General features: G+C 31.7%; 1 protein-coding gene across 2 annotated transcripts; it reads right to left on the minus strand.

The window, feature by feature from the left end:
• Window positions 1–5698: 5698 nt before the first annotated feature.
• LOC106327022 lies at window positions 5699–10829 on the minus strand. Of its 2 annotated transcripts, none has more exons than XM_013765021.1 (6): window positions 10570–10829; window positions 6772–10498; window positions 6373–6698; window positions 6067–6284; window positions 5945–5974; window positions 5699–5854 (listed from the first exon to the last, which is right to left on the minus strand). In XM_013765021.1, exon 2 carries the CDS (start codon window positions 9893–9895, stop codon window positions 8906–8908), a length of 990 nt encoding a protein of 329 aa, XP_013620475.1. In that variant the 5' UTR covers window positions 9896–10498; window positions 10570–10829; the 3' UTR covers window positions 5699–5854; window positions 5945–5974; window positions 6067–6284; window positions 6373–6698; window positions 6772–8905. The 2 variants fall into 2 exon arrangements, with proteins under 2 accessions (XP_013620475.1, XP_013620474.1); XM_013765020.1 differs by having other exon boundaries at window positions 10570–10825.
• Window positions 10830–11544: the final 715 nt, after the last annotated feature.

Here is an 11544-nt window from a genome sequence, read left to right on the forward strand (position 1 = left end):
AAAATATTTATATAAAAATAAATGAAAACAAAATATTTATATAAAAATAAATGAAAACAAAATATTTATATAAAAATAAATGAAAACAAAATATTTATATAAAAATAAATGAAAACAAAATATTTATATAAAAATAAATGAAAACAAAATATTTATATAAAAATAAATGAAAACAAAATATTTATATAAAAATAAATGAAAACAAAATATTTATATAAAAATAAATGAAAACAAAATATTTATATAAAAATAAATGAAAACAAAATATTTATATAAAAATAAATGAAAACAAAATATTTATATAAAAATAAATGAAAACAAAATATTTATATAAAAATAAATGAAAACAAAAACCCACGCGGTTGCGCGGATCGAGATCTAGTTCTTAAATTAGTTGTTGCAGTAATTCTCCCATATGAGGTATGACCATGAGTCATAATTCAGAGATTCACATATAATATACAAAAACACTTATACGAGCCATCAAAGCTATATCCCTTTGATGCCATTCTTTTGGTTGACAGGAATGAAATTCTCCCGCTTTACAGAAGACCTTTTGACCTCAAATTATTCACTATTTGGATTTCTTTTTGGTTTTTATTATCTTAGAATAATCATTAACGTGTTCTTAGCCTAAACCCTAAACCCTATTTGCCAAATTTCTTGAGTATTCCGTAGCTGTAAAAATTAACTTAAAAAAACATGTGAACGAATAGTTGAGCCATAGCTGTAAATTTTTACTGCAAAATTTTATGAGTAGCAATATTAGTTATACCTCTAAAGTTATATATTTAGCTATTTTTAAATTTAAACATAAATGGTTAATAATTATTTATTTGGTAAAAATTTAAATTTTGTAGCAAATAAAAATATTATCTAAACTAATTATAACAATGTGATTTTATTATAATATATGATGTATTTATAGAAGAAACTATGTGTTTTCCTGCACCACGTGGAGAAATAAAAGTTTTAAAATTTAAATCATATTTTAAAATAAAATTTTGTTATTTTTTTATATTTTATTATTTGCTTCAATATTTAAATTTTAAATTTTATTTAATTGTATATAAAAATTAAGATAAAATTATAATCTTGAAAATATTTTTATCTATTTATTTGGTTAAAATATATTAAATCAAATTCTATAAAACTAAGAGATATATTTTATGTATATAATTATCAAAATGTAGAAGTAAATAATATTTCTAAAATTTGCAAATTACTAAAAAGAAACTAATGGTAATGGGATTAGAAAATTACAATTTTTCAAAAACTGCATAAATTTTTGAAATTTTGTTTTAATAATAAAAATTATAAAACTATAAAAATAGAATTAAATAATACATTTAAAATTGTAAAATTTTACTATATTTCTATCTATGCTACTATATTATTTATTGTTATATTAATGATGGTTTATGAGTTATTATCATATTTTAAAAATATAAAACAACTTTAAATGCCAATGTCTATGTCACAATTTGATTCAATTCATCATTGTTAGTATGCTATGTCATCATTGATTTTGAAAAAATCAATGTGGTGATGACACATGGCAAATACTTGTCAAATAATGTTTAGGAAATTGTAAATTAAATATTATATCTATATATTTTGATTATTTAAATTTGTGTAAAAAAATTTGAATATTTTACCATAACATATAACATATTATATTTATAACACATACTTCATACATCATAAAATGTAAAATAGTTGAAAAAATTATTTTAGAAAGAAGAAAAATAATAATTGATTTGCTACAGCCTTCCAAAAGAAATGAAATCAAGATTATAAAAATTAATGCTGCTACATTCAAAAATACATATTTTGTTATTTTGTAAGGTGATTGATTTAAATAATGCTAAAGCATAATTGGTATTAGTTATGGCTGTAAACAAAATTTTAACTGTAAAGGTATTCTATTGTGCAACCAATCACCTTTTTATATAAATATATATATGATGATGTTTGTATATAATCAAATCCAATGTTGGAAGTGTGATTTTAGACACTATGGGTCTAACTGGTGACCATTGTAGGAACGTTAGGAATGAGTAGGGAAAAAATGCAGAGAAATAAAATTATAGGAATTAAAAAAAAAATATTCTTTATCAATTTTTGGAAGGAACAAATTTGTTCTATATTCCTCTAGAATAAAAGAAATGAGAAAGAATGGAAAAGAAAAATTATTCCTTGTAAATGGTAAAATAAAAGAGGAATAATAAGGAATGCATTATTCCCTTTCATTCTTTGGTCACCAGTTGGAACCTATGTCTCGTCTCTATAGATCCGTCTTTGTATATTCACGGATATTATATGTTGTGTATAAAAAAATAAATTAAAAATATAAAATTACTTTAGTATATGTACAAAAATAATTATATTTTTCAAATAAATTCTAAAACAATATTTATAAAGACTAATTCTAATTATATGAAAGAAATAATGTTTTCCTCCAACTTATAAAATTCTCAAAATTCATTAAAACACAGTAATTTTTAAATATTTTTTCTGAGTTACAAACTCAAATTTGTTACCCCGTAGTCAAAAATAACCAATTGGTATTCATTTTAGGCATCTCTTAAACTTTTGTTTACATGTGTTATAATGTCATACTAGAGAGTGTGCGGATGTTAAATTTTTTTATTTATAAATTAATATTTTATTTTTTCATAATTAATGTTATATATTCTATATGGACTTCGAAATACCCGACTAGAAACCCACATGAAAACTTATAATTTCCGAATGAATCCTAATTTCAAAATCCAAAAAATCTGATACCGAAAAAATAACTCTAGCTGTAAAGGTATCCGAGAGTCCATGTCTAACTGATTATATAAGCAAATAAAAAACTCTTTATTAACCATTTTGAATTATTATCGCAAATAGAGCCATTTTATTTAAATATGTCAAATTATTATGGTTTATATGTAAAATAAATGCTGTTGAAATATCGTAGAAAAAATAATTAATAATGCAGTTAAAAGAGTGAAAAAAGATATAATAAAAAATAAAAAATATTTAAGTTATTTTAATACTTTTTAAATAAATGATGTCATTTTATTTAGAAAATATTATAAATGAATTGGTTAGAATTAATTAAAAATGATATGAAAATATGTAGGTACGTATTATTTTGTATTTCAATTTTAATAGAATATAATATATGTAATTTCTTTAAAAGAAAGCTAATTTATTTTCCATTTATATGATATTATATAGGAAATGAATATTATGATTGTTAATCTAGATTATATGTGAAAGATCAAAATCTTTTTGTTTTATGTGATAGCCAAAAATTCGGGTGTTGTTAAGCTAAGTTAGAGGTAAGTGTTTGATCTTTGCAATATTTTGTAGAGCTGGTTAATATTTCATATATCTTCAGTTGAATACATTATTAACATTCCTCAAATATCTATCTAACGATTTATTTTGAGAAAGTTATATGGAAGGATCAACTGTAATTATTATATGGGCCATATAATTATATAAGCCCAAACCAATATAAATATTATTTCTAACTGAACAAGCGAATTTACGGGCTGCCAATGAAATAGAAGGGTTATTACTGAATGTAGGGTTATTATTGAATGTATTAAAACGATAGTGTTTTAATGATAGTGGCAGAAGATGATAATTATTGAGGAAAATTGAAGGTAAAGTACAAAATATATTCCTGTTTTAATAAATTAGACTAGAGATTGTTCTGCGCATCCGCGCGGGTATTAGTTTTTACATTTCTATACATTTATATATGTTTTCATAATTAGTGTCATATATTTTAGATGAGTCATAATATAATTAATTGTATTCAAAAGATCTGGGCCGAATAGGGTAATATGGTTATTTTTGATAGAAATATCCGAACCCGTTTCAGATACATTTGTTATTTAGATATTTTTAGGTTCCTATACATCAGAACCGAATTCATCCAGACCCAGAAGGATCCAACTCAAAACCCACACATAAATTTATAATATTCAAATGAGGCCTAATTAAAAAAAAAATGATACTCGAAAAGAAAAACTTGTACTTAAATGGATAGCTGATGTTCATGCCTAACTGATTTATAAACTAATAGAATTAAGTGAAATAGAAAGAGTATTTTATTTAGTAAAATAATTATATGGAATGGAAAATTAAGTGACAATAAATGTAATATATTTTATTATTTTAATTTAAGTTATTATTTTATTCACGAAAAAATGTCTTTGAATTATGTTTTTGGTTACGTAATTTTCCATTGATTGAAACTAAAAAAATGTTTTAGTAAAACAAACTAAACCAAACGTTTAACAATATGCAAAACCCAATGCTAAACTCAGTTATTTTACATTTTTGATTTTATAATTGGCACAAAGTTAATGTTGATTAACTAATAAATAAAAATCTGCACTATTATTATTATGGTAATATAATTAATGAAATGAAATATTGTTAAGGTAATAAAATTAATGGAATTATTAAACTGAGTGAAATGTTGAAAGGCAATTAATGTAATTATATTAATAAAATTACTAAAAATACACTATCCATGTTTTCAAACAATTTTCATTTATATTCTTATCCATGTTTTCAAACAATTTTCATTTATACTATCTATGTTTCCAAACAGTACTAAATGGTACTTTAGTTTTAATAATATAGGTATATTTATTTAGTGGTGCAGAAGGTGCAAGAGCCTATGATAGTAGAGAACTTTGTAAATTCAGTTGGACTTGAAAAGTTCTCTCGGTATTTTCTCCATATCCAAAGAGTTTTTGTGCTAGTACTTGGATGCTTTTCACGTTGTGGCATTTCAGTGTGCAACAAATACAAACGATAAATTCAATAAAAAAATTAATGAATCAGCTAAGATGATTTAACAGTTGTTTGAGCTCAAGTTTAGACATTAAAATTAGGAGACGAAACATTTATGATAAAATAAAAAGATAATATATTAAACAAGCAGTTGTGTAAAGAGTAGGAAAAAAGGAAAAAAGGAAAAAAAGAAGCTGAGAACCGATGACATATATCATAAGGCCTGGGCATTTCGGGTATCGGTTCGATTCGGTTCGGATATTTCGGGTTTTGGGTAGTTCGGATAGGGGCTAGAGGATCCATTTAGTACTTGACCTATTTTCGGTTCGGTATAGTAAATGTAGGAACCGGAAAATATCCGGAAAAAGTTCGGTTCTCATTTGGATCCGGTTCGGGTTCGGATAGTTTGGGTAGTTCGGATAATTTGGATAAAATATCGGTTATTTAGGGTACAATATCAAATAATTAGGATGATTAAAATAAAAAAATTGGACATTTCGGATTATTTTGGATATTTCAGATAAAACTATCCGGATAGATTCGGATACTTTCGGGTAGTTTGGATACTTTATAATAATTTAGTTATCCTCGACTATTTTCATATACTTTTAATGGAATTTTAAATTAAAAATATATATTTAGTGATGTTATATGTATATATAATTAATATTTTTATATATTCGGGTACCCGTTCGGTTCTCGGTTCGGTTCCGGTTCGGTTATTTCAGATATAAAAATATAGGAACCATTCGGATATTTGAAGGTATTGGTCCGGTTCAGGTTTCGGGTATTTCGGTTCGGTTCCGGTTCGGTTCTTCGGTTCCGGTTATTTTGCCCAGAACTAAGGTAGACTCTCTTTTTTTGAACACACATAAGGTAGAGTCTAAACTCAAGAAAAGAAGCAACAGTTTTAAACTTTTTACACATCAAAAGCCTTGGAATCTTAAGAGTAAAACAACAACAGAACGTTGTTTATAACCCAAAGGTGATTATGACAAAATATAAAAAAGTTTCAAGAGCCAGGCTTCTCTCATCCTCCGTTTACCTGAAACAATAGGATAGCTTAATGGGATAAAGAAAAGAAAAAATCATTTCAACAGAACTAAAGAAAAAGGTAGTTTGAATTATAACTTACTTGTGCTCTTTTGGTGGTACTTGATCAAAACTAAAAACCCAAACACACAGAACAAACGTATATGAATACTTAAAGTATTTATTTATTCTAGTAAAAATTATTTTAGTGGCTTAGGCTTATACCTGAAACTCAACCGCTGCTACGATCAGACCATTCCGACGAGCCAACTGGCCAAACCCGTTCACACCCCATGTAGGGTCCTGGGAATCATGGGTTTGCCAGAACTCAATCAGGTTTCCTTCGACCAACCCAACCCCACACCCGGTGACAACAACGCTGTGCTGCTTGAATATCTCAAACATAGCTACTTGACATGCCGTCTTATCGGGAGTGTTATACCCTAAAAATGATTTAAATATTTAATGTTTAAAATTATTTTATACCTAATAAATTCAAAACATTTTGAACATTTAACAAAAATTACTTACTTTTCCATCATAATCTTGGTACCCTGGAAGAATATCGAACACCACAACAACAGGGCCTCTGGCTAGCAGCTTCTCAAGCAGGATCTCGTAACCAGCAAACTCATCAGGATGTGAAGGACGCCTATGGGCAACCATGTACTTGACATAGTCGTTAGAGACCATAAAGTCCTTTGCGCTTTCGAGTCGATCAATTCCACCTGAACTCATTAGATGCTTCCGAGGAACACCATCGAGGAGTTGTTTGCTGGTTAGTTCTTTTCCTTTTATGTCATAGGCAGCCATGTAATAAGCACGGCCTCTTGAAAGGGCCACTGACTAACCTTCACCTGCAAAACAAGATGCACATTTCGTAAATAACCTGCAAAAAGAAACAAAATTACTAAGTAAAAGTAAACGTACCAGATACTTCTTCATAGGGAGGAAGAGCGCCCGTCTTTGGTATCCAAGAAAATGTTACGATTTAGATCTCAAAAGTAACAATACTGATAATCAAAGATGAAATACGTTCTTATTGATCAGAAATGGTTTACAAAGAAAGGAACCATGAGACTCTCTCTCTGCAACAACTCTCTAATTTCTCGATAGATCTCTCCCCAAACCTCCAACGTTATTATAAAGCTAAACCATTAACTAAACCATGGTTACTTTTAGACTAACCCAACCTTACTAAGGTTACTTTGCCACTTGTAATCCTTATCCATTAATCATTTGATCCTCCAAGAACATAGCTTGTATCAATACTCCCGCCTTTAAAACTCACCTTGTCCTCAAGGTGATGATCTTCAGACCCTCAAAGACCATCTCAGTGCAACCCCTCCTGACTGTGGTTCCTGTTATGACATTCCCAGCTTGACCACTACTGCCCTTACAAGCTAAGCAACACCTCGTATAGTATCTGAGCTTTTACTTCAATCATTTCCGGAACAAGCGGTGGCTTCCACACCCTACGTCCCTTGTTTCTAGTTTTGCATCCCATCACCATCTCTATCTGACTTACAAAGTGTTGCAAATACTGCAATGATAATCCCTCTGGAAACTTCAGCCCATCAGTCTCCCCTTCACAATGTGCTGTCACCCGTAATATCTCTTCAGGCTTGTCAGCTGTCTTATAATCTGACCTCAACTTCACGCTTTCATATTGTGGAATCTCTCTTTAATCTTCCTCAACTACTGTGATCAACAAAGTCACATTTCTACAGTCCTGAATGGCAAACTGATATACTGAGCAAAGTAGCAACTCCGGTGGTCTTGGTGAATGCAACCAGTTGCATGGGAAGATCCTGGACTTGTGTTTCTCAAATGTTCCCATCCTGAACTCGTCCCTGCTAGTCTCCTTGATTGTGTCTATGCTGTTCATGATAGGAATCAATCTACCTCTCATCCAACTATCAGAGCTCATGACAGCTTCTATGACCTTGTCCATTTCCATAACCCTGAAGTCGTTTCCACCTCCCTTCTGAATTTCAGAACTCACTTTCATCAAGATCTCAAACAACAGAATCTCAATGACCCTCCCCTTTGTACCACGATCTGTAGCTTTTATAGTTTGAATGGTGGATCTTATCAGCCTCGTTTCCTGGTAATGACCCAACAGGGTGCCGTCAGCAGTGCCAACTCTCTTTATCTTATCTTCTTGACCAGAACCTGCTCCACCTGGATCCCATTGGCAACTAATCACATGTTCAGATCCTCCATTTCTCTGTAGGCGTAGATACACTGGTTTCTCAACATAAATTTTAGTGATCATTTTCTCCACCATATGCAGCCACTGACTCTTGTTGTACCTTTGCTTGTACCTACGTTGCTTCCGAGACAGATCAGGTTCTCGCTTTAAGTTCCACATCACAGCAATATAGTTACCTGAAGGTCTCTTCTTTGATTGCTCACTCCATGCTTTTAAGAGATTTATGGGATGATTGCACTCAAAGCTGTGACTGAGTGTGAGCTTACGCCTCATCCATGTCGCAAGCTTCTTCAGCCCATTCTTACGTCCCTGCAGCAGTTGCTCAGTCTCTAGCTCGTGCTTGAACTTTGTCACCTTATACCCCATTCTTGCATCTCTCAAACTCACCTTACGATCACCAAACGTTGCAGTCATGATACCCTTAATATTCTGTCGCATGTAAATGATCTTATGCTTCTTCCAATTCCACAAGATCTTCGTCCATCCTATCTTAAAGAGTGAGAGAAGCTTTCCCTGAACCGTACACTCAAACCTCAGCTCTGCTCTCTCTGTCATTGTGGCAGCTAACAGTTTCTTAATCTTCATCACTGCACCATCTAGCTTGATACTTCCCTTCTTATTTTTCTGCTTGAACTTATGCTTCATCCATTTCCTTAGTTTCTTCAGAGCTTTATTATGTTTCTGCATCAGCTTCAGTTTCTCTAATTCAAGCTTGCTTCTCTTCATCTCATACTCCCTCTTCCCTTTTCTCATACTCCAGCAGTGATCCTCATTCTTGATAGACTTGATACGCTTCTTCCTATGCTGCTGCAGCCTTTTACTCTTCTGCTTTTTCACTGTAACTTTTAGCTACAGCAAGCTCTGTCCAGTAAGCTGACCAGATATCTCTATCGCTATACTTGTCACTTTGTTCACTTTCTCAGCAGTTCCTTCCACATGGTGATGCAACCATCTCGCCATTACACTCAGCAAGCCTCCTTTAGCCTTCTTGCATCGTTCTGACCTGTCGTTATATCCATAATTCTTTGCAATTTTTGTCATTCTCTTCTTCTTCTTCTTCTTCCTCTTCCTCTTCCTCTTCCTCTTCCTCTTCTTCTTTATGAACATGAGCAGCCATTTCCTGTCAACTCTTTGACGGATGTGCACCAATTGACAAGAGCTTACTCTGTTACACCACTCCAACAAACTCTTCCTTCGTCTCTTAGATATTTTCTCCATTTGTATTCCCAGTGTCTCAAAGTTATCATTATCCTTTTCGCTCAAAGTATCATCCAAATGCTTTTCAATATCTAGAAAAGTTTTTTTCCATCTCTTTCTCTTCCTTGTTACTCTTACACCTCCCTCAACCATTTGATCGAACACATGGTGGGCATACTTCTCCTTCTTGGTCTCAAGCAACTCCTCTCTTGCATCTTTACCCCTCTCAAAGTACGGCTCCACTTTTTGATCCCAACAAATAAAGGTTTCACCATTGTGCGTCTCCTGCGAAACCACTTGATGATCATCTACAAGTTTCACCAACGGTAGACAGAAACTCTTCAAGGATCCTTCAATATGACCCAGATTCGAGTCTTCTGCAGCCATCGTCTCTTCCTCCAGTGATTTCTTCGCTTCATCTTCTTCATCCCATCGATCAAGCATTTGACGGCACTCTTCCAGCATTTCCAGCCGAGCCCTCCTTTCCTCCTCCAGCGTCCTCACTGGCCTGTCATAGTTCGTCATAGCTTGTATCTCTTCTATCTCCTCCATGGAGGTACCACTCGCCAAAGCGATTTCGATCAAGCGCTTCTCCATCTGCTCCTGGTATGAGGATCTGCTCCACCGCTCTCGGACAACCATATCTGGCCTCGGGAACTTCACTCTGTCCCTTTCCAGTTGTTGCTCCGCAACCAACGGTCCTCCTCACGCCATGTTGCAGACGTTCCTGCACTTCATCGATTTCAACTTTTGTCGACATGGGTCTCCGGAATCGACGGCTCTGATACCAATTTGTTATGATTTGGATCTCAAAAGTAACAATACTGATAATCAAAGATGAAATACGTTCTTATTGATCAGAAATGGTTTACAAAGAAAGGAACCATGAGACTCTCTCTCTGCAACAACTCTCTAATTTCTCGATAGATCTCTCCCCAAACCTCTCACGTTATTATAAAGCTAAACCATTAACTAAACCATGGTTACTTTTAGACTAACCCAACCTTACTAAGGTTACTTTGCCACTTGTAATCCTTATCCATTAATCATTTGATCCTCCAAAAACATAGCTTGTAAGAAAACAATAGATCCGCCCATTTTAAGCAATGTGCTGAGGTATAGGGTTTCTCAAGTTCCTGTTTCAATAACTCCACATGTTTTGTAATCTCTTCCATGCAAGATGCTAACGAAGAAGATGTCTTCTCGTCATCCAAACCCTCTGATTTTGTCTTGGCCTCAATACAACTTGAACAAAAAAAAACAATGAATCGTATGTCCAAAACATATATATAAAAAAAGAAAATAGAAAGTCTTACCTTGTCTGATAGAGTATTCCACGAGGGGGAGGAGATGTAAGGTCGTTGAGGTTGCCAACAGATTTCATAACTCTCGTGTTACTGTACCGTGTCGGAAGGAAGAATCGATAAACGTACCCCATGTTCGTTTCGTTTCGATGAAGGAGTGATGACTGACGAGCAAGGGCGAATAGGATTCTGATTTTGGGGTTTAGAGAACCCCTAATTTCATTTTGCTGCTTCCCTTTTATACGATACTAGTATTATGGCCCCTGCTATGCAGGAGCACATTATATTTTTAATTTAAATGTTAGTACAAAAAATTATTATCGTTCTAAACATATGAGTGGTATAAATATACATGTTTAAAAAAAAATATATAAATGTTATTTAAAATATTTATAAAAATATTAAAAAAATCATAGTCGTTTAAAAAAAACATATAAGTCAAAATTCATACAAAAAATTAAACACACGATAAAACAACAAACAATACGTAAGGTTTATAAAAAGGAAAGAATACACCTGTAAGAAACATGATTTGCAAAAATGTATGGACTTTGGAAGCAGTGGGATCATGATAGTCATCTGTTTTGTCTGCAAATTTGGGAAGAGTGTCAATTAAAATCCTAAATACTCACAACTCAATAGAAGAAAGTGTAAAACAATACTTACTCAGGAGCACAAAACTTCTTAACTTTGAGATCTTCATAAACCAATAATGGGATTTATCAAACAAACCCAGTAAAACGTATATATATGTTTGTTTACATCGAATAAAAGAGAAAAGCTATCGGTGATGGTAGGTTCTAAAAGAAAATTTGTACTTTTTTTTTTTTTTTTTTTTTTCTCAAAAAAAAAAAAAAAAAAAAAAAAAAAAAAAAAAAAAAAAAAATATATATATATGATTCGATCGATTACCACAAAACATTTGCAAGTAATCGGTCCAAAAAAAAAAAAAAAAAAAAAAAAAAAAAAAAAAAAAAAAAAAAAAAA

This window comes from Brassica oleracea, chromosome C2 (assembly GCF_000695525.1).
Source record: "Brassica oleracea var. oleracea cultivar TO1000 chromosome C2, BOL, whole genome shotgun sequence".
NCBI lineage: Eukaryota > Viridiplantae > Streptophyta > Magnoliopsida > Brassicales > Brassicaceae > Brassica > Brassica oleracea.